The following is a 23562-nucleotide window of genomic DNA, read 5'->3' on the forward strand; positions in this document are numbered from 1 at the left end:
CCCTCTCTCTCTCAGGTCCTCACTCTCACTCTCTCTCTCAGCCCCCCCCTCTATCTCTCTCAGCCCCCCCCTCTCTCTCTCTCAGTCCTCCCTCTCTCTCGGTCCCCCCCTCTCTCTCTCGGTCCCCCCTCTCTCTCCCTCTCAGTCCCTCTCTCTCTCTCTCTCTCAGCCCACCCCCTCTCTCAGCCCCCCTCTCTCTCTCAGTCCCTCTCTCTCTCTCTCCCTCTCTCTCAGTCCCCCCCTCTCTCTCTCAGCCCCCCTCTCTCTCTCAGTCCCTCTCTCTCTCTCTCCCTCTCTCTCAGTCCCCCCCCCTCTCTCTCTCAGCCCCCTCCCCCTCTCTCTCTCAGTCCCCCCCCCTCTCTCTCTCAGTTCCCTCTCTCCTCTCGTCCTCTCTCTCTCAGTTCCCTCTCTCTCCCTCTCAGTCCCTCTCTCTCTCTCAGTCCCCCCCTCTCTCTCGGCCCCCCTCTCTCTCTCTCTCTCTCACGCCCCCTCTCTCTCTCAGCCCCCCCTCTCTCGCTCTCTCTCACCCCCCACCTCTCTCTCAGTCTCATTCTCTCCCCCCCCCCCCCCCCGCCCCCTCCACTATGTCCGGATCAAACTAAATTCCTTCGGGTCCGTCTTGTCTGAGTGCAAATATAACAGAGCTCTTGCACACACACACTCACACACACACACACATACACACACACACGTGCGCGCGCGCGCGCGCATGCTCACACGCACGCACGTAAACCTCACAACACACTGCATATTGTCATCAGAAACTGTTTTGGGATTGCAAAACCAGTCACGTAGACATTGCATTGGATGGATTGAAAGTAGAACCTTAATGAAAGTAATACTTTTATATAAAAGGTTAACCATTTGCTGGAGAACAATGGGTTTTGAATAGAACATGACGCCTCTTGTCTTTGTAAATATCTTGGTATTCAATATTCTCAACAAAATCCAACCTCCACTTGGCAGCAGCCTGCAGCCGGCAAAAAAACAACATTATATATATATATATATATATATATATATATATATATATATGTACATATATGTGTTTGTGTGTGTGTGTGCGCGCGTGTCAGTGTATACGCACGTGTTTGAGCGTGGGTGCGATGGCCACACCCCTGCAGTTCATAGCTGTTCAGCTGACACTGAAGAAGAAAAAAAAAAAGAAGTAAAATAACAGAATAATTAAAACAAACATACAAACACCCCCGCTCCCCCTCACCCCCACCCCCCAAAAAAAAGAAAGAAAGAAAGGCCTGTTGCCCATTGCAGAAGGATGGTGCGGGGCGCCATTTACAGTCTGGTGACCAGACAGCGAGTGGTTCGGTGTGACTCACGGCATGGGCCTCGCGGTCGGCCTGTGTCCCCCCTCCCGAGTTCCTGTCCAATATTGACCTGCCCCTTGTCTCTTCAGTGGACACAGGGCTGGGTCACTTGTTGTCTTTGGCTTGCGTGCCGCCAGGCTGCTATGTGGCATTGCATCACGGCCCTGGGTTTCTTGTGGTGGTGTTTCGCTGCTTCTGTGGCCCGGCCTGTCCGTCTGTCCGTCTGTCTCTTTTTTTTTTTAATAATTATTATTATCTGATTTTCACTGTAGGTTTGTTGCCAGTAAGTGTGTGTGTGTGTGTGTGTGTGTGTGTGTGTGTGTGCGGGCGATACCGTAAGTATGTGTGTTTAGTGTTTATGCGCGCATGAACGTGAGCGTGAGCGTGTGTGTGTGTGTGTGTGTGTGTGTGTGTGTGTGTGTGTGAATATTGAGTAAATGGTAATTTTAAGCAGAGACCGAAAACGATCTAAGTATACCTCACATTGAACTGTCTGCTGTCAGTATAACAAATATTCTGATCCGATTCGGTCACTCAACATGGTTTTGTCTAATGTAAATCTTACGTCTTAGACTTATTCTTATCGAAACCAATCGATCATGACCGTAATCTATATTGACGCAGAAACGCTGACAAAACTGTTCTGTTCATGGAAACAGATTGCCTCCTGTTGATAACTGCTGTACAGTGCAGTGCAGGTGGTGTGGGGGGTGGGAGGGGAAGGGGTTGTGTCAAAGGTGGGGGTAGGGGAGGGGGGTGGGAGGTATGTGTGTGTGTGTGTGTGCGTGGAGTAGGTGTGTCAACGATGTGGTGTGTGTGTGTGTGTGTGTGTGTGTGTGTGTGTGTGTGTGTGTGTGTGATGACTATAACATAAATTTAGGGGGTGGAGAAGTACATGGTTCTTCGAAGGGGTTGTGTCAAAGGTGGGGGGGCTGGGGTTGGTGTGTCAACGATGTGGTGTGTGTGTGTGTGTGTGTGTGTGTGTGTGTGTGTGTGTGTGTGATGACTACAACATAAATTTAGGGGGTGGAGTACATGAAGAAGTACATGGTTCTTCGACGTTCGGCACACCAACAGACGTGTTGATATTAGTACGGCGATTGGCCTGGGCCGGTTTTCTGTGTGTGTGTGTGTGTGTGTGTGTGTGTGTGTGTGTGTGTGTGTGTTTGTCTGCCGGTCCGACTGTCTGTCTGTCTCTGTCTGTCTGTCTGTCTGTCTGTCTCTCTCTCTCAGCTCACACACACATACACACTCACCACTCGCTACGTACCCCCTCCCTTCCCCTCGCCACATCCCGACACCGTCACACACACACACACACACACACACACACACACACACACACACGCACACACACACAGAGGAAACATCGTGCCCATTCAAACGATTGTTGTGGTTCTTTTTATGTTTGGTATGTGGTGCGTTTCTGTTAGCAGAGTGTGAGACGATGAGAGTGACACATGGTTTGTTTGAGGAGGAAATATAGCCTACTATTGATTTATCAAAACTGGTGACACTGGACGTTAGGTATGTGAAAGGGATGCAAACAACCCAGAGACCTTTTGTATTAAGCGGGGCCTTGGTCATTGATTTACAGCTCAGTGTCCAGTGATTGATACAGTTCAGACGGGCACAATAGCAAAAGAGCTCAAAGCCGCGTTGGACTTTCAATCTGAGGGTCCCGGGTTCGAATCTGGGTGATGGTGCCTGGTGGGTAAAGGGTGGAGATTTTTCCGATCTCCCAGGTTCAGTAACACATGTGCAGACCCGGCTGCTTGTGCCTGAACCCCCTTCGTGTGTATACGCAAGCAGAAGATGAAATACGCACGTTAAAGGTCCTGTAATCCATGTCAGTGTTCGGTGGGTTATGGAAACAAGAACATACCCAGCATGCACACCCCCGAAAACGGAGTATGGCTGCCCACATGGCGGCGGGGTTAACTGAAAACGGTCATAAACGCAAAAGCCCACTCATGTACATATGAGTGAACGCCGTGGGAGTTGCAGCCATGAACGAAGAAGAAGAGGATACAAAACACTTAGCGAACAAGTTGCCGATCCTCTGTTTTATTAGATCTTTCCCTTGACATGAAGCAGCATTCTGTCAGTTGTTACTGTCTGTCTTTATTCATCGTTGTATAAGGGAATGTTCTAAATCGCAACAGCATTAAATTGCAACTTCTTTTTTTTTATCTTGCCAATGCCAAAACAGACTGTGTTGTTGTTTATTCTCTGGAATTGTTCTTACATTCTCCAAGTGACGAACAAACCCTGTCCTTGGAGTAATGCTGAATCTTCCAGAGTGTGCCCACGGCCTTTCCTCGTGACGACGGAGGGCCCCGATCTGTGCCACCCACACCACTCCGGCAACTCAGACAGCACCTGGTAACTCTGGGCGTGGAGTCCCCATAAATTTCCGGTCAGCTTGAGTCACTGACGGGGGTCTGAACTGTCGACGGTGTGTCCATCCCCAATTTAGATACACCTTTTCTAATTTTAAAGCCCGAGTGCCAGGGGGGAGTACCCCCGTCACAAAGGAGGGGATCAGGGGAGGGAATGGTCAGTGAGGCCAGCCGGGTGCAATGGAATCGTTTATCAGGGGGCGACCCTCCCAAGGCCTTGCCCGTTACCAGGTAGCAGGGGAAAGACGTGGTGTCGGAGAGGTAAGTGTTTGAAAAGGGGGAGGCGATAAGGTGGGTCCTTGTGGCTGGGCTGATCAAAGAGCCGGGACACCTGTGGGGGCACTGCGCCGTGATATAAAGTCACCACGTTCCCAGGTAGGGGAACTCTGCTGCCAACACTCACCTGCCTGTGTCCAGCGTCTTGTTCCTTGCTCCTTGCACAGGTGAGGACTCACCGCTTCTTTGCGCGTGTTAGGGTTTGTGTGTGGTGATGGTGTTTTTTGTTGATACTGAAATAGTTCAGAGAGTGAAAGAGAGAGGTGTATGATTATCAAGTTGTTATTGTTATTATTTTTAATGTCCGAACAGATGTACAGGCAAGAACATTGCACACACATGCAACTGAAAGGTTCAGATCTACACACCGACCGCCGTCAGAATCATAGACAGGAGATGGCTCAATTTGAAGTGGCCAACACCTTAATTAACCAGTCCGCACATAAATCCATTTCTAACACTTCATTTTCTTCTTCCTCTCAGTTCTGATTCCGAGTCATCCTCTTCCCACCCCTGTCAGCTTTCAGCTTGTCAGTCTGCCCGTGTTTTGTGTTCCCCATTCTTTCTCCCATCTTTCAGGGTTCGGTAGTGGGGAATAATGGAACATTACGGGGAAGACTGACAAATCCCAGCACACGAAACCGGTCATTACCGCACTGTAAATGAAAGAAAATGATAACTAGGAAGCGCCAAGTAAAAGAAAAAAAGAAAGAAACACCCAACAAACACCAAGAGTGTAGCGCGTCAGGGAACATCGGAATTTGTGAGGAAGCCCCCCCCCTCACATTCGGTGAGGACAGAGTTTCTGTGACTTCAGTTGTTGTACCAAATGAATCATTCGGACGTTTCTCTGATGTTCTTTCTGTGATGTTACCCCCTCCCACTCCCACCCGCCGGAGTTGTTGCAATCCTTGTTCTTGCCGCATGATCCTCTGACCACACTGTTTCCTGAATTCTCCTCTTTGACATGATGATATGAGTGGTGTGAAACAAGGAATATACCGTATCGTTTGTTGGTTGATTGCTGTCTTTCCGTACCAAGTCAAACAACAAACAGGTGCTGCGATCTTAATTCTGTCATTTGTGAATAAATATTTTGAAAAAGTCCCGCAGAATCTCTCGGACTTGGAACATCTGGTGTCTTTTCAGCCAGTATGGGTCAAGGAATGTGATCCGAAACAGAAAAAAAACGAAGGTAAATTTTCCTGGGTCTGTGTCAGTTTTCCTGCAATTAATCATTCCCATTTCTAAGCTTAATTCCCACTTGCTGAGAAGACCGAGGAAGTGTAGAAGATTCGCAAAGAAGAGCCCAACAAATTCGATCTGTAAGGAGAAAAAGTCCGTTTTTGTGTGGAAGATTTGACAACACCATTGACAAGATTGATGTAACGTAAATAAAAACAAGAGAGGCAAGGCCTTCAAGACTCACTTGTGATAAATTACGTCCCCTAGCACTAATTACAGAGTAATTTCCCTTTTTTACTATCTGCACCAAAACGTTTGCAAAATAAATAAAAATTCCATGCTTAGCAAAAGAAGTTCCTGTTTGAACAAAAAATGATAATAATGACTCCTCTTGTTGTTGGGTCAGAATAAGAGGTCAAAGTGCCAAGTTTAGAGAATACAAAAAATATAAATATAACAGTAAATGCAGTTTGCATATAATTAGGCCGTTTTTTGTTGTTTTTTTTTGTTTTGTTTTTGTTTTTGTGCCCATCCCAGAGGTGCAATATTGTTTTAAACAAGATGACTGGAAAGAACTGAATTTTTCCCATTTTTATGCCTAATTTGGTGTCAACTGACAAAGTATTTGCAGAGAAAATGGCAATGTTAAAGTTTACCACGGACACACACACACACACACACACACACACACACACACACAGATAACCGAACACCGGGTTAAAACATAGACTCACTTTGTTTACACAAGTGAGTCAAAAAACAATAATAATAATAATAATAAAAAGGAAAAAAAGGAAAAAGAAAAAAAAGTGGATTTTGACTGACAATATCTTAAGACTGTTAAAATATGCAGTAAAGAAGTAACGAGGCGTTGACATGTTCCAGATACCGTGACAGTCACCATGCGTTTTGCCGTTGTGCTGGTCGCCACCCTGACCGGGGTGCTGTGTGCCCCACGTGCCGACACGGCCACCCAGCAGCCCTTCATCGACCTCATCAGGGAGCTGGAACAGCAGCCCTTCTTCAGGGTCAGTGGGCTTCGTCTGTCTCCGTTTTCCCTCTGTCTCTTGTCTCTCCCCCCTCCTTCTCTCTCTGCCTCCTCCCTCCTTCTCTCTCTGCCTCCCCCAATCACCCCCCTGTCCTCCCCCCCCCCTCCCCCAACGCTATCTCTGCCCTTCCTCCCTCTCTCTTTTCCCCCTCCCTTTCTCTCCCCACTCTCTTCCTCTCAAGCCCTCCCTCCCAGGTTTGGTCTGACATTTTCCATTTTGTGGAGTGGAGAAGAAAGCTGGGATGTCGGAAGCCTCAGTTTGTGTGTGTGTGCACGCGCGTGTGCGCGCACGGTGTATGTGTGTGAGAGATTAAACACTGAGTAGTTTGGATCCGATATACTTGGCTTATTTGACATTAATTCAGTTGAAATGATAAATCATTTTGATTTTTCAAATGGTTCACCATTAATGTCAACGAATCTGTTAAAAACCTTTTTTTTAGAAAAAAAAGAGGAATCGACATGGTTGAAACTGTGTTTACATTAGAAATTCTCAGAATACATTGCTTCACCAAGGATTGTGGTCAAAACTCCGTTACCAAAAAGACTGATCAGATGGAGAGTTTGCTGGGAAAGAGAATGAGCTAATGGTCAGCTAACGAGAGAGAGATGGGTTGGAGTAAGACAGAGTGCCAACTGAAGGTCGAAGACTTGAGTTTGATGACCTGTTGGCTAACGCCTCGTAAGGTCCAGTTGCTCGGGGCTTGGGTCTTGGGGAAACGTCGGGCTGGTTCTGGATAGCTTCAGAAGACAAGGCCTATAGCGCTGAATGGCTAAGTGAGGGGATAAGGGCGGAGCAGGCTGACAGGAAGTGGATATGGGCGGAGCTTTCGTGTTAACAGAAGGAGGAGACTTCAGTGCTGTTGATTATTATTATCTTACTGACAGATGCTTGGATGTTGGCAGGGCGATGGTTGGCTAACGGATTATGGGTGGTGCTGCAATGCTTTGGTTGACTGACAGATACCTCAGTGGGTGTTGGCAGGACAGTGGTTGACTCACAGAATGTGGGCGGGGTTGTAATGCTATGATTGACTGATCGATACCTGGGTGTTGGCAGGGCAATGGTTGGCTAAAAGATTGTGGGTGTGGCTGTAATGCTACGATTGACTGACAGATACATGGCTGTTGGCAGGACAGTGGTTGACTCACAGAATGTGGGCGGAGTTGTAATGCTATGATTGACTGATCGATACCTGGGTGTTGGCAGGGCAATGGTTGGCTAAAAGATTGTGGGTGTGGCTGTAATGCTATGATTGACTGACAGATACATGGCTGTTGGCAGGACAGTGGTTGACTCACAGAATGTGGGCGTGGCTGTAATGCTATGATTTACTGATCGATACCTGGGTGTTGGCAGGGCAATGGTTGGCTAAAAGATTGTGGGTGTGGCTGTAATGCTATGATTGACTGACAGATACATGGGTGTTGGCAGGACAGTGGTTGACTCACAGAATGTGGGCGTGGCTGTAATGCTATGATTTACTGATCGATACCTGGGTGTTGGCAGGGCAATGGTTGGCTAAAAGATTGTGGGTGTGGCTGTAATGCTATGATTGACTGACAGATACATGGGTGTTGGCAGGGCAGTGGTTGACTCACAGAATGTGGGCGGGGTTGTAATGCTATGATTGACTGATCGATACCTGGGTGTTGGCAGGGCAGTGGTTGACTGACAGATTGTGGGCGTGGCTGTAATGCTATGATTGACTTTAAGATATTGTGGGCGTGGCTGTAATGCTATGATTGACTGACAGATACCTGGGTGTTGGCAGGGCAGTGGTTGACTCACAAATTGTGGGCGTGGCTGTAATGCTATGATTGACTGAGAGATACCTGGGTGTTGGCAGGGCAGTGGTTGACTAAAAGATTGTGGGCAGGGCTGCAAGGCTGGTTGACTGAGAGATAGCTGGGTGTTGGCAGGGCAGTTGATTACCAGGAATGTGTGAATGTACCATGCTGTATTTGCTGAGACAGGATTTCAGCACAGAAAACCGAGTGCTGACCTTTGAGATGCTGACAGCGGCAGAAACCCAGAACCTGACGCCTCTCCTGAACAAACTGGGCTACATCCAGCTCTTCAAGTACCTTGACCGTGAGTCCGACCTTTTTCCTTGTATTTTTTAAACTTTTATATGAGGTATTATCAGAAGGTTTTTCACATCAGATACACTGATCATAAACCAATGAATAAGTGCACCAAACCATCAAGCAGTATACTGAATCTTATGCTGACCTGCTGACGATGACAAACTGACAACTGTGACATGGCAGACAGTATATTGAATCTTATGATGACATGCTGACAATGACAATCTGACAACTGTGACATGGCAGACAGTATATTGAATCTTATGCTGACCTGCTGACGATGATGACCTGACAACTGTGACATGGCAGACAGTATATTGAGTCTTATGCTGACCTGCTGACGATGATGACCTGACAACTGTGACATGGCAGACAGTATACTGAATCTTATGATGACCTGCTGACGATGACGACCTGACAACTGTGACATGGCAGACAGTATATTGAATCTTATGATGACCTGCTGATGATGACAAAACTGACAACTGTGACATGGCAGACAGTATATTGAATTTATGATGACCTGTTGACGATGACCAACTGACATCTGTGACATGGCAGAGAGTATATTGAATCTTATGATGACCCGCTGATTTAGGCCAGTACTGCCTGGGGAGGGAAGGGGGACAGAGTGTGGGTGGTGGGGGTGACACTGCTGGCACAGTGTCACACTATAACACCTACTTCACTTTAGATCTTCTTTGACTTCTGATGTAGTGACCCAGATAGAAAATTACATTGGGATCTCAGTTCTTCTCCACTGCTTGCAAGTCTTTTTTTTTGTCTTTTTTCAGTCACTCATTTCTAAATTACCAGAGCACATCTGCAGTGGTGAAGACGCTCAGAAATGGTTACAGCTGTCCTGTATAATTTCTTCCTCTGATGGGACCAATGTATAAACTAGTTGTTTGTTGTTGTTTTCTTTCAGTTTTGCCAGCAGAGTACTCTCACCAATTCATCTCCTATTCCATCGTGGTAAGTTGTGTGTGTCAGATATGTTTGTAGATGTGTGCAAGCTTGTCAGTGTATGTTTATATACACATTCGTTTGCATGTGTGTGTGAGATAATACACATGTATATCACTTGTAGCCTATTATGTGAGCTTGTTTCTAATTGTGTGTGTTGATGTGATGTCATATTGCATGGCTGCATGGTAAATATAAGGACTGATAGGTAAGCACAGTGTGTGTGTGTGTGTGTGTGTGCGTGTGCGTGTACACACACACGCGCACATGTGCACATGCTTGTGCATGCTTTTCAAAACAGATTCACATCATACTTAAAAAACAGTGACTTTTGATGCAGTGTAGTATGCATACACAGGCCTACTATACACACCAACAGTGTCCAGAAAACAAATCTGCACTCTCAGATTCACAAGTCACTCTTGAACACACAATAAAGGCAGATAAAGGCGAAACATTATAATCAACACACAAACAGACAGAGAGATCGACATGCAGGCAGAATAAAACAGAGCACTGCTTAAACATAATGTAGTATGTGTTAAGATTTTCACAGTCAGCTCTTTGTTTCAGCATTTGGAACAGGAGGCTGCGGCATCCAACAAGTCCTAACTGTACTCTGTCTTCTTCTACAATCTGTGGTAAGTCTGACACCAGTGTCGACACTTAGTGTGTGTTCATTTTCACGAGTGCCTGTGTGTGCAGTGATGTTTCTGTGAGTGTGAGCCCAGAGCACCTTTGTTCAGTCATCAGCAACACTGGTATGTGATATCTGTGCATATCCACTTGTGTGTACATGTATGAGAATGAACTTTTCTTGCTATCAGTTTGTGGCTATCCAGCAGCACATATAATAATAATAATAATGGATACTTACATAGCACACTATCCAGAAATCTGCTCTAGGTGCTTTACAAAAACGCTTTTATTAACATAAAACATTACATCAATGTTACATACACACACCAAAATGTGACTACACACTCACACATACACACACACACTGCATACATACGTTTTAATATACATGTGTATCTAACAGCTACCCTAACACATACACACACATAGGCAGGCACAAACGTACATAAACACACGCACACACAATACACATTCATATACATGCATGTAGTTATGTACACATACATATGTATACACACATAGTCAAGCACAGCTAACACAAAGGAAGTGGACCTGCCACAATTGAGCTTATTGCTGAGGGAAAAGGTAAGTTTTGAGACGAGATTTAAAAGATGCGAGGGAATCAGAATGATGGAGGTTATCAGGGAGCTTGTTCCACGTCTTTGACGATTGAAAAGAAAACAATCTGTGTCCATAGGTCTTACTTCTGACGTTATATTATGTGTACATTGAAGCCTTGACAAGTACAAGTTTTTGTATCTTTGCAATACTGCGTATGTGTTTTCTGAAGAATTGTCTTGCTGCCTCCCTGAGTGATCTTTTTAATCATTTTGTTGTTGTTGTTGTTTTCAGAATATTTCAGGATTTATTCACCAGCAGAAACTTCCACATACTGGGATCTTCAAAGGCAAGGAGAAAGAACACTGGTGAATTCCTGTCCTGAAGACCAAAGACACAGCACTTATAAACCATTTGTAGTAAAAGATGTAACAAACAAAAAATAGACATGTTCCTTGTATTTTGAAAGAATGAAATTTATTAAAGAATGTACTTGAACCAATAACATACTGGTGAGCCTGTTTAATATTTATTATGTTTTTCCGACACCTCTCTCTCTCTATCTCTCTCTCTCTCTCACATACACAAGCTATGGGAATATATATATGTCAACAAAAACAGTGTTCTAACAATGTTCTGTGTTGATGTCATGTTCGTGTGGTGTAAATGTTCATGATAGGTAAAACAGGGCAGATGTTAACATCATATATAACGGCTACTGGCTCTAGACAACACCTTAGCATGTTTAAGCAGAAGAAAATACCTATCATTTAATGCAGTCAGATTACACATATCTCAACAAGCAATTGATAAACGCAGAGACATGTACATCATGATTTGTACATGGGACCACAGCATTCTGTAATATCAAAAACTACTTTTCAAACCACATAATACTTCCATATAAAGCTGGTGGTCTTTGAAATAACCATGTATCAGGGCACACACATTATATGTTGGCAATTGTATGGAAAAAAAAGAAAAGAAAAGAATTCAAATGGTAAAATATGCCATGTTTTCCCAAATTCTTACAGACTCAGTTCAGTTCAGTTACTGAAGGAGGGGTCACTGTGTTCGGACAAATCCATATACGCTACACCACATCTGCTAAGCAGATGCCTGACCAGCAGCATAACTCAATGTGCTTAGTCAGGCCTGAGGGAAAATAAGAAAAAAATAGATACAAAAGCAAATAAACAGATAAGTAATTGAATTAATGAAGTGATAAATTAAATAGTTAAAAAAAAGAAAGAAAGAAAATAGATGACATAAAACAGCAACAACAACAATAATAATATGAATAACAGTGATGATAAAAACATAACAATAATGATAATAATAAATCTAACAATAAAATGATTTTCATATTCATTTGAGACAAACTGAAATATCAACTGGCAAAAAACAATATCAACAACAAAAGATACACAAGCCCACATTCATATTTGAACATGCAAACACATTCACACAACAGCATATTATAATTTTTAGAACACCATATATATTATGTATAGACACAAATACATGTAAGTGAACAATAATAGAGTATTTATAAAGCACAGAATCTTGTACAAAAGTACACAATACAGATCTACGTGTATGAATATCATGCATATTGAACACATTAAGTGTGTAGCAGTATCTTGAAACAATTCATATACACCATTTGTTACAACCGCCTATACTTTCATATTCCAATACTTCACAAATCTTGACAATTTTTTGGTTAAATGACAAGAACTTCTTTCAAAAAACCTTTGAAACGCATGTCAATACTCAACAGTCCATATTGAAAACAATTCTGAAGAACATATTTCACTCAATTAGAAAGTAACATTTAGAGCACATTTTTCTTTTTTTTTTTTTTTTTTTTTTTTTTGCTGCCCCATAATCTGCGCCGTTTCAGTGGCATTACTCCCACGCCGCTCATTTAGATTCCCCCATACACGGCCACACCCGGGTTCGTCCGTCGCAGTTCCAGCGTCGGCAGTCCACAGGGAACCATCGATGTTAGGTCGCCTGGAGGCCACACACCAGAGGAGACCCTGCACTGCTGCTGAGTCACTTCGGTGGTGTTCAGTGGTGCCTGTTCTGTTTTAACGTACTTAGGACACCACCTACTAAGCCCCCTACTAACGACAATAATGGCTTAGTCGCGGAGCCAGACTGAGTGAGCGTCTCTCCCAGAGTGGAGACCGCCACCACGTCCCTCAAACAACAGCCCCCCCATGAATTTGCCGACACTGACGACATTAACAGGACTCACCCCAAGCACGGAAGTGGAGGGGTATCGAAACTGAGGTCACCATGAGAGCAGGGCGAGCACATTTTTCTGGTGTGGTCAAACTTACACACCACCAGATTTTCATATACGTGACCAAACAAAATTCCAAAACCTTTCTAAGAACAAGCTGAACATTTTCTAAACAAAACCCAAGGCCTGACTGAATCAAACTTGATGAGAAAAAAAGTTCAGAATAGAATTACACTGGCCTCTGTATGCACCACTGTATAAGTGTGTGTGCATGAATGCATAAGGATTATAACAGCAAATCTGTAAGGCACTGAACTGAAATATCTAGCTCCCCACCTACCCAAAACAACTGTCAGCACATACTTCCAGTAAGTATTGCTTTTTAAAGCTGTGTGACTAGGGAGCAGGGGGTGCGCTCTTGAGCAGACAGGCTTAACTTACTCAGTACGGCCAGTCCTCTCTTCTCCTCTACACAGACCCCTCGGATGTCCAGTGGGTGTCTGCATGACCCAACCTTTAGCTTCCGTCGTCAGAATTGTGGTATTCTTTGTCAACATTCATTCAAGTCTTCAGTATAAGAGCCTTCCGCTTGCAATATTTTGATGATGGTAATTGGGGTGAAACGCTGTTAACGTCGTCTCTTTCGCTGTTCGTATGGAAAGAGTTAAAAATGCTCTCTCTCTCTCTCTCTCTCTGTCTCTGTCTCTGTGTCTCTCCATCCCTATCCTTCCCTATCTCCCTCTCTGGCCTGTGTTGAGATTCAAAATGAACTGGACGGAGCATACCCATTGCCCTTGCCCTAATATTTAGATCTCCTGGTGAAGTGAAGTTTTGTTTCTCATTGCTACCCAAAGCATTTTCCCCAGTTTGCAGTGATTCATGGAATGATCAGGTGCTTCCCAACCTGTCAAGAAGCATGACATGTGCAATGAAAAACAGTGGTTATACATGATAGATTTTTTTTTTCATTGACAGGTTTTAACCCTTTCGCTGCCAGGAAAATAAGATTTAAGTGAAATCTATTTGCAAGCGTTTTTTCACAAAAAACAGGTATAAATTTTCAAAAAATTCTGTGCTCTTTGTTAATTGAGAAAGACCCATAAAAGTATATATTTTCTGAAAGGTAAATGAATAAAGAACACAAAACACAATGTTTTCCCATTTTATATATTTTTAGCGACATGCTGTTGTTTTGAAATCAGTGTTTTGTTTTTTGTCACATTTTCAACTTGTTCATTGCAAACATTAGTCAGGTAATTTGCACTAAAATATCATATTTTCTGGACAAATGGATATCTGCACACACAAAATCATACTAGAACAACCACAATAAAAAATTTTTTTTAAAGAGACAGATACACAATGCATTGTGACTTCTCCAAGTGATAATATGGATGTGGGGCCACACCCCCTCAGTCTCCACCCCCCCCCCCCTCCTCTTCACCCCTCCTACATGATCACTTTATACAGTTCTCCATCAGACCGCGTTGGCTGAGTGCCAAGAAAATCGCTCACACTGTGTCCTGCTAATAATTCGGTTAGTTTGTGTCATCTGCTACAGTTGTGCAGCCGGCATCACTCACTGATAGTCGTATCTTGGCCACTCTCTTGATTGCTCCATTTATTTTCGATCAAATCGTCCTATACATGTTCATCACTGTCTTCTCCTTCGAATGTACGCTCCAATTCTTTCTGAACATCAGCTAAAGAAAGCAATCTTGGTTGATTTAGTTCGCCACGATTGCATGTCTTGAGCACGGCATCAGTCCGACATTTTGTTGAGCGAGCGAGAAAAGGAGCTAAGCAAAACACTGCGACAGTGACCCAACTAAAACGTTCAAATAAAGGACTGCCTCATGACGTAGATGGGGTTTCTAGCCATGAATAGAATCTAGAAAGATGCCCCAAGCTAAATGACCAGCATTTTCGTCAACGAACTGAATGCAAACCAGGGAAAAGTCTGAATATTTCGATGACGAGTTATCTCATCATTGTGGCAGCGAAGCGTATGTGCTTGCGATGATGAGTTATCTTGTCATATAGGCAGCCTAGGGGTTAAAGATGTCATCTGTAACAAAGCACTGATCCATGGTTCAGCTTCCTTTTTTCTGTTCACTGTCCTCAGTAATCTTCACACTCAAACAGAGAAGCAAAAATCACCCATAAGAAATGTCAAAAGAGAATCACTTTGTGACTGACTCGTAACTTGGAGGAAGCTGAGAAGAAGGGTGAAATCCTTCACCGCTGCCATAACCAGAAGGAGCATCCTCAACACAGAAGGCATCTGGTCCTCTTCTCCTGCTGCCTTCATAATCCTCATCAGAAGCCAGAGGATGTACGATGGTGCCAGGCGGTTGCATGACAGAATTTTCTCTGACTTCCATCAGTTCTTCAAGGGTCCTTGCTGAGTAAGCTTCTAAAAACACACAATGCCACAGACATGTAATAGTCACATGAAGGTATATAAACCAATGAAAAGCAATGTAAAAAACCAACAACCATATGGACAACAAAAGACTTGTGTAAAAATTGTCTTCAAAAGATAAACCAATGAAAGCAACACATGAAAGCAACACACATTTGGACACAAAAAACAAGTGATATCTTTTCTGAACACACACCATAAAAGAAGTCAAAAAGTTCATGCACAGACTTTAAATCACTCTCACTCAAAGTGATTAGGATGGAGACTGAGGGGAAATCTCCCCCACTGAATCAACCAGCATCAGAAAGCTGATGACAGTGAACAGGACAACAAATGGACAATGACTGCACAGACAAGCCCACCGACTCCAGGGCATATTTACAAAACTTGATCTAAAACTTAAGTCTTTGTTAAGCGTTACACACATATACACTGGGCAAATAATAAATGACACACAAACATCAATACAAGTACAGAATTTCGCCTTAACTTTGACAAAGACAGCAGGCATATGACTACAGGAGCGCAATCATCAGACAAGTTCATCTCACTGACCTGTGAACAGTTTCTTGTGCTCCTCGAACTGCTTATATAGCTTGCAGCCTTTCCGGAGCACACAAAACAGTATGATTGCCACAGTCACCACCAGCACCACCCCAAAGATTGAGAATCCAATCACATAGGGCAATCTGAAAATGAAACCATTGTCAAATCAATTCCCTTCATCAACAGCAGAGTGGCAGAAAGACTGAGCTGCTTCCTGGCTTGTGTAACTATGTCACCCTTCAACTCCTGTGTTCATGGCATGCTACTCACAACTATCAGCATTTAGTTGGATAAGGGGGCTCATATGTTTACATGCTGTTGACGCGCTGTATGTCAAATTTTCATATTGCTTTTAGTTGACCAAATTCAGTTTTAGAGAATGGTGCATGCTGCTATTTTCTTCTTTGTACAACCTCAGCAAATGATGTGGATTGCACATGTACACACAAATATGCCCAAACAAAGACAAATACAATAATCTGAGAACAAACATAAACACACACACACCACACACCACACACACACACACACACACCATTCATCCTCATAAAATACCTGTTGTCAGATTAGCAATGAATCAAAGTGACAGTATACATGTACTTACACACACTAAATAATCACATCTCTTTTCCAAGTAGGCAGTTGATTTTTTGTTGTTGCTGTTGTTTTCCTCTCGGTCATTGTCACCAACCTCCCTGGGACTTTACTTGCAGAGCAAACCAAAGACAGGTATGAACTGTCTTGACTTTTACCTGCCAAGTGCCTCATAAAGGGATTAGTGTCCGTAGTGCAGTGGTCTCTCAAAACACACCTCTTCTGTTCTGCCTATCATCTCATCAACTAATGTGCTTCATAAACTTCTGCTGATTGAGTGTATTTCTTTGTGTATATATGCACACATTTGTTTGTGGGTGGAATCTCGTGCTTGACTGTGCGAATATTTATGTAAGCACAACTTTTATTGTTAAAGCGACAAGCTCCCTGCCTGGGAAGTGTGAGTGTCAGTCTGCATGATCATTATTATCATTGTCATAAGGTGACCACAGCTAGTTAGACAATGCAGCAAATTGTGTAAGATGTTTGTGTTTATTTCTTGCTTTTGTTTGATTTGTGCCAAGGCAGAGTTGGGAAAGGGTTCAATGTTCATATCTGTCCATGTTATTGTACTTTCCAAAAACCTCATTTTACTGGTCTGTTAATAGTCTATTTACACATTTCACAAACATTGAATTTCATGATAACACCAATGATATCATACTTGTGGCATGTAAAGAACAAGCAATCAAGGAGTGTGTGTGGTTGTATAGACCTGCATAAAATCTCATCCACTTTACGTTCTTAAAAATTCTATGCACTTATTACCAGCAACAACAACAACAACCAAAATAAATAAATAAATAAAATAAAATAAAAACAACAACAAAAGAACACACAAACAGACCAACAGAAAAAAACACCATCAACCAAAGAAAATTTTTTTTTAATTCACTTGGAGATGCTGATTATCTAAAATCATGAAGACATACAAGTAATTCAAGCTAATGTTTTCATGTTTACTTACGCTTCTTTGTTTATGTAATGGCAACAGTATTCATCGTCTTTATCCCCGCAACATCCTCCTTCACAGTAAAATGTTCGCGTTTCCTTGCGATTAATATAATGCTCCACTTTGCAGCAACGTGTCCGGGCTGAAATCCAACAAAACAGTGTTATAATATTGACAGGAATTGAGTAAGCTCAACAGTTTTTCTTTGTAAAATTTATGACATATTATTTTTCTTTACAATACACATACATTAGTAAACAGTACTAAGTGAATAAAAAAAATCCTTGTATATCACAAACAATCATGTTCTTTTAAACACACTGATATGATAAATGTTATTTGTCCAAGAAATGAAATATGCTACATAATAATGCTGAGGGAAACGAAATACAGAAACATATAAATACACTTCCATAATTGAGAACAAGTGACAAGTATGCACATGCACAGCCATGCACTCTGAGTCTGACTCAAAGACATGCATACTGACCTTTATAAATCATTTCTCAGATTAACAGTGTGATACCACACACACACACACACACACACACACACACAAATGCTTCAATAATTTTCTTGAAAAAAAAGAAGTAGATATTGAAAGTGTGCACAAACATGTAATAACTGTGTGTTAAACACATGTGAACCAGTGAGAAACACACACACACACACACACACACACACACACACACACACACACACACACACACAAATGCTTCATAATTTTCTTGAAAAAAAAAGTAGATATTGAAAGTGCGCACAAACATGTAATAACTGTGTGTTAAACACATGTGAACCAGTGAGAAACACACACATGCACATGGTTACTGGATCACTCTGACACATGCACACACACACACACACACACTCACACAGAGAGGGGACACCACACACACAGAATACACACACACACACACACACAAACATGAACAACTCAAAGAATTTATATGCTCTCCAACGTTATATTCAACAGGACTTTTAACAACAATAATGTAACAATAACAATTATCATAATAAACAGAAAACATACTGCCTTCTGTGGTGCTCCTGTATCTCACTGATACATCAGTGTCATCACACAAGTAAGCTTCAGACACTGCAAAAATAGAGTAATAAATCTGACTTTACTGTCAGCATGAGCATCAATTTTAATGATTTGTTGACTCACTTGTGTAAACAAAGTGAGTCTATGTTTTAACCCGGTGTTCGGTTGTCTGTGTGTGTGTGTGTGTGTGTGTGTGTGTGTGTGTGTGTCTGTGTGTCCGTGGTAAACTTTAATATTGACATTTTCTCTGCAAATACTTTGTCAGTTGACACCAAATTAGGCATAAAAATAGGAAAAATTCAGTTCTTTCCAGTTATCTTGTTTAAAACAATATTGCACCTCTGGGATGGGCACCAAAAAAAAAAAAAAAAAAAAAATGAAGCCTAATTATATGCAAACTGCATTTACCGTTATATTTATATTTTTTGTATTCTCTAAACTTGGCACTTTGATCTGATATTCTGACACAACAACAAGAGCAGTCATTATTATCATTTTTTGTTCAAACAGGAACTTCTTTTGCTAAGCATGGAAGTTTTATTTATTTTGCAAACGTTTTGGCGCAGATTGTAAAAGAAGGGAAATTACTCTGTAATTAATGCTAGGGGACTTAATTTGCTTTAAACTGATCTTTCTCATCTTAAACATTACATTTTGAAATTATACTGAATATATTAAAAAGCTTGTGTGTTTTACTCTCAGTGCACAGGGCTTTCACTATGTTCATTCGCCCAAGTGGTCTTTTTTGGAAAATACTAAAATCAATACGACGAGTAGACTTTACAGATCTGTTGGCTGAGCCCTGAAGGTCGTGGGCAAAAATCAATTGCGTACACATATTTATACACATTCAAAGTGCGTGCTCATATTCTTCGCGAACGCGAACGACGTCATTTTGTTTCAAGTTGTTGACCAGCCCATTCAACCCTATATTCAATAGACAATACACGATAACATGTGATGGAAAGTTGGAGAAGGAGACTGTTAAATATTTATTCAGAGAAAGATTTGTGAACGCCTCATCACTTACTGGATTATGCCCCAAACTGCCATAAAAATATCCACAGAATCAGTCGTAATTCACAGTTAAAAATTGTAAACCATGCGAGTTAATACCCTTGAACTGATCACGATGAAAGTTTCCAGTCTTGACTTTTCTCAAAATGAAGTCCTTTTCACTTCTTACGACGTTTAGAAGTACTTGTACTTGGTTCTACATGTTATTAGTTTAACAAAATACTAAATTTTCATATCAACTTGAAAACTATAAAACTAGAATGAACATAAAAGAGAAATTGAATGGACCCTCTCGTACTACATTCCCGGTGGGTGTAACTAAACTTGTACATCTATCTAGATCTTGTGAAAACGGCTAAATGTTGCAGTGTTATTGCGGCGATAGCCATTAAAAAGAATTTTTACTTGCCCTTAAAGATTTTTTGAATGCCCAAGATACACCAGAATAATATGACTTAAACAGTGTTCTCACTACGAATACCACAATTGATTTATCGCCCTTTAAAAAAGTATGTTCAAATGTTAAATTTTAGAACGTTAGTTAAGGAGCCACGATAGTGTAATGGATAAGGCTGTTTCTTCTCACCCAAACACGGGATTCGAATCTGGTAAGAACTCTTTTTTTTTTTTTTTTTAATGCAAAGCTTTATTATAACAAACACAGAACACATTTTAACGATTAGATTTTTCAAATTTTTTTTTATGTGTATCACAAGTGAGTCTTGAAGGCCTTGCCTCTCTTGTTTTTGTCCGCAGTGATAAAAATTACAAAACCTCAAAGTTAGTTACTATTGCCAGTATCTGACAACCGTGGACAGCAGTTAGATGACAGTCCCATTTTATCAATAATAATAATAATAATGGATACTTATATTGCACACTATCCAGAAATCTGCTCTTGGTGCTTTACAAAAAAACATTTGTTTGCATAAGATGTTACATCATTGTTACGAACACATACCAAAATGTGACTACAAAACTAAACACACACACACACGCACACACACTGCATACACTGCATACATACATTTGAACATACGTAATATACTACATATAATTATGTACATTGCTCAACATCACGCTGGTGTCCTCCAACGAGGAAAACAACTTAAAGTGTCTGGGCATATTAATCACAGGTGTTTTTCTGCACAAAATACCATCGCATTATCATGCAGACATTTTCATTACTGAACCTAAACTTACCATGGTAAGTAAAAAAGGGGATCCAAAGTACAACCAAACCATGGAAACCACGCACTAAACTTGGTTTAATGTGTAACATTTTGTTTCGTTTCTGTTTTTGTCTGCGATGGTCTTTCAGAGTGCATTCCCTTGTTTCACACCGAACTCAGTGGCCGCCCCTTCTCGTCGAAAAACGAAAGTTGCCAACCAAGGAAAAAAAGTAACTAACAAGTAAGCAATGCTTCCATTTCACCCACCTTCAAGATGTTGAAGAGAGACCGGATTTCGGTTTATACCGAGTGCAAGTTACTGATGTTAGCGGTACAAAACACGCGTGGCAAAAATAAGTCCGTGGCGTAGCATTGTAAAGATGTAAGATCAGCAAGTGGCCAGGTCGTCCTTCCTTCCTTCCGTTGAGTGATCACAGTCAAAACTTGACTATTCTATCACTGAATAAAAGGGGGTCTGCGGAAGATACATTTAGGTCTATATAGGTTTCTTTATATATACATATAAAGGTATATTCTGTTATTTATATCCTGGAGACCATGGACACAAAGGTGTCGACTGAACTATCCTCCACAGCTCTCTGGGGCAAGGCGTTCCAATCCCGGATGGTACGTGGGAGGAAACCAGCCTGCCTATATCTAGTTTTGCAGAAGATTTGCTCCAGCTGCTCAGTGTGGGTGCGCCACTGTCGTGGTGGTGGTGGTACCAGTTTTTCTTTCAGCAAATCCATGCTTACATAATTATGTTTGATTTTATACAGCATGGTCAGTCTAGCTGTTTGGCGGTGTTGTTGCAGGGAGGGCCATCCAAGGTCTTGTAGCATACTTTACCATCCTTCATTCTACATAATATGTGGAATACGTGTTCTCCCCCACACCGCCTGTACCCTCTTTTCAACTTATTTGGCAACTCCACTTGGACACTTGATAGTAATCTGGCGGCATTTGATTCAGTTTGTTTCTCAAGGATGTGTCACTGCGTTTGAACAAACCCATACGATACACCACATCTGTTAGGCAGATGCCTGACCAGCAGCATAGCCCAACGCACTTAGTCAGGCCTTGAGTGCATTCATATATATTTGTGCACCGATCAGAGTGGATATCTTCCACAGAATTTGGCCAAATGTCAACCCTTTTGTTGCCATGCATGGGTTCGTTTTCAGTGCGCCAAGTGCATTCTGCACATGGGACCTCGGTTTATCGTCTCATCGGAATGACTAGATGTTCAGCTTGATATTTCCAGTCGAACATGGGAGAAAGGGAGAGTTGGGATTTGGACCTAGACTGTCATGGACCCTCATAGACCCTCATGGACACTGTATTGACAGATGAGTGTCTGAACCTTCCATTTGATTGATGTTGGCTGCATCACTGAAGAAGATCAATTTGGAGAGGGGGATATCTTTCCATGATCAATTTGGTAGCAAATAAAAATTATGTGGCTGTTGCAGGCACAGGAATGCAGTATGTTGTGGGTGATGGAAAAATGTTACACCTACTCTCTTGAAAAAAACTGTGGGTCGTTATTTAGTTGGTTTGTGCCCTAAAGGTCAAGTTGTTCATTGCCGGGGGCTTGGTTTTGTGAAGGTTTCATTTTTCATTGTTTGATGGGGTGGAGTTCTGGAAATGTGAGTTTAACATTCCCCTTGTATTATAACAGGTGTCAACCATCAAAATACTTCACCCGCTTTTTTTTTAAGAGATCTAGCCTTAAGTTAGTAATGCATTTGTTTGAGTGATTAATTCTAATTAATCATTTAATCAATTATCAATATATTTGTTTTGATATCCAATCCAGTCTTCAGTGCCCAGTCTCAGTGGAAAAGGTCTCACACTGTTCATCTCCATTACTGGGTCCATAACCAAAGCATTTATTTGATATGGCTTTGAACAGCAATGAACAGTATCAGCATTCCTCAGTTTCAGTGCAGTGCAATGCTTCCAGAAAAGAACTTTTTTGTGATCAACTGATAAGTAAAATTAATATTTGAGCACACTGTTGCATGTAATGAAGCTGATGTACCAACACCAGAATATATATATACCATCTGAAGTACTTTTTCTGCTATGACTCAAGTAAGAGAGGAGCACATGATGTAAAGTTCTCCATGCACAAGCAGGGCCTGTGAGCCACTACAGTCACCTGTCTTTGTTCAGACATCAGCAACATTAGCATGTAACTTATGTGCATGTCCACAATCATTTTCTTGCATGTGTGAATACATGTATTGACTTGTATAAGTTTGTGACTGTCCAGTAGCAGGTGTATATACACTGCAGTCTTGACATTTTCCATTTTGCAACTATGCAGTATCGCATATGTGCACACTGAAGCAGATTCTTGTTTGCCACCGTAGGTCATCTGTTCAATTATTTTGTTGCTTTCAGAAAATCTCAGGATTCATTCAAAAACAAAAACTTCTGCATACTGAGGTCTTCAAAGGCAAAAAACAAAACAAAAAACCCCCAAAAACTAATCAACTCCTCTTCTGAAGACTGAAGACACAGTGAGTCCAGGTTGGAGGGAAAAAAATATTTGGTTTTGCGTATGTGAGACTTGTTGTCTGGACTAGATCTCCGGTTTGGTTCAGTTCTCAATCAAGCACACACCTATGCACTTAAATAATCACTGCGCATTCATTCCTCTTTTACATAACTGATGACACAGTATACATTTATACACTGATTGGAAATGATTATTGATTCACATACATAAAATCAAATCCTTCATACAACATCAAATTACAAAAATATTATAAATCCAAATTCTAATCCTAATCCCAGGATATTCTACACTCTTACCTGGCCAGGTTTTCACTCACACATCCACACCACATTCTACCAACAGTCACTTTTGCTGTCTGAAGCCAGCTCCAAGTTGTTTCACACAGGTGTAAGACTTGGCACCTGGTCAGTCATCTGGATCTTCTGCCGTCTGGTAATGATAGGATTGAGGGAGTCTTTGTGGACGTTCTTGTGAGAGATGTCTCCAATCCTCTGTCCTCCTCTCTTCCTCACTTCACCTTGCTTCAGTCTCTCTCCTTCC

At 41.9% G+C, this 23562-nt stretch overlaps 2 protein-coding genes across 2 annotated transcripts; one reads left to right on the top strand and one right to left on the bottom strand.

Moving 5' to 3' along the window:
• The first annotated feature begins 3878 nt into the window (after positions 1–3878).
• On the top strand, positions 3879–12338 carry LOC143299477 (uncharacterized). Its single transcript, XM_076612708.1, has 5 exons — positions 3879–3988; positions 6074–6216; positions 8214–8331; positions 9256–9302; positions 9867–12338. Exons 2-5 carry the CDS (start codon positions 6091–6093, stop codon positions 9903–9905), a joined length of 330 nt encoding a protein of 109 aa, XP_076468823.1. The 5' UTR covers positions 3879–3988; positions 6074–6090; the 3' UTR covers positions 9906–12338.
• A 478-nt stretch (positions 12339–12816) lies between these two features.
• On the bottom strand, positions 12817–20628 carry LOC143299514 (uncharacterized). The gene is made up of 5 exons (XM_076612776.1): positions 20527–20628; positions 18292–18357; positions 17277–17403; positions 15725–15858; positions 12817–15160 (listed from the first exon to the last, which is right to left on the bottom strand). Exons 1-5 carry the CDS (start codon positions 20603–20605, stop codon positions 14928–14930), a joined length of 639 nt encoding a protein of 212 aa, XP_076468891.1. The 5' UTR covers positions 20606–20628; the 3' UTR covers positions 12817–14927.
• Positions 20629–23562: the final 2934 nt, after the last annotated feature.

This window comes from Babylonia areolata, chromosome 25 (assembly GCF_041734735.1).
Source record: "Babylonia areolata isolate BAREFJ2019XMU chromosome 25, ASM4173473v1, whole genome shotgun sequence".
NCBI lineage: Eukaryota > Metazoa > Mollusca > Gastropoda > Neogastropoda > Buccinidae > Babylonia > Babylonia areolata.

Excerpts from the sequence above, each read along its gene's own strand:
- LOC143299477 (XM_076612708.1), top strand. The coding sequence starts at position 6,091 with ATGCGTTTTGCCGTTGTGCTGGTCGCCACCCTGACCGGGGTGCTGTGT. Across the intron at positions 6,217-8,213 it reads AACAGCAGCCCTTCTTCAGG|GATTTCAGCACAGAAAACCG; the intron begins GTCAGTGGGCTT and ends TTGCTGAGACAG. Across the intron at positions 8,332-9,255 it reads GCTCTTCAAGTACCTTGACC|TTTTGCCAGCAGAGTACTCT; the intron begins GTGAGTCCGACC and ends GTTTTCTTTCAG.
- LOC143299514 (XM_076612776.1), bottom strand. The coding sequence starts at position 20,605 with ATGTTACACATTAAACCAAGTTTAGTGCGTGGTTTCCATGGTTTGGTT. Across the intron at positions 18,358-20,526 it reads CCCCTTTTTTACTTACCATG|TGTCTGAAGCTTACTTGTGT; the intron begins GTAAGTTTAGGT and ends CTATTTTTGCAG. Across the intron at positions 15,859-17,276 it reads CATTACATAAACAAAGAAGC|ATTGCCCTATGTGATTGGAT; the intron begins GTAAGTAAACAT and ends TTTCATTTTCAG.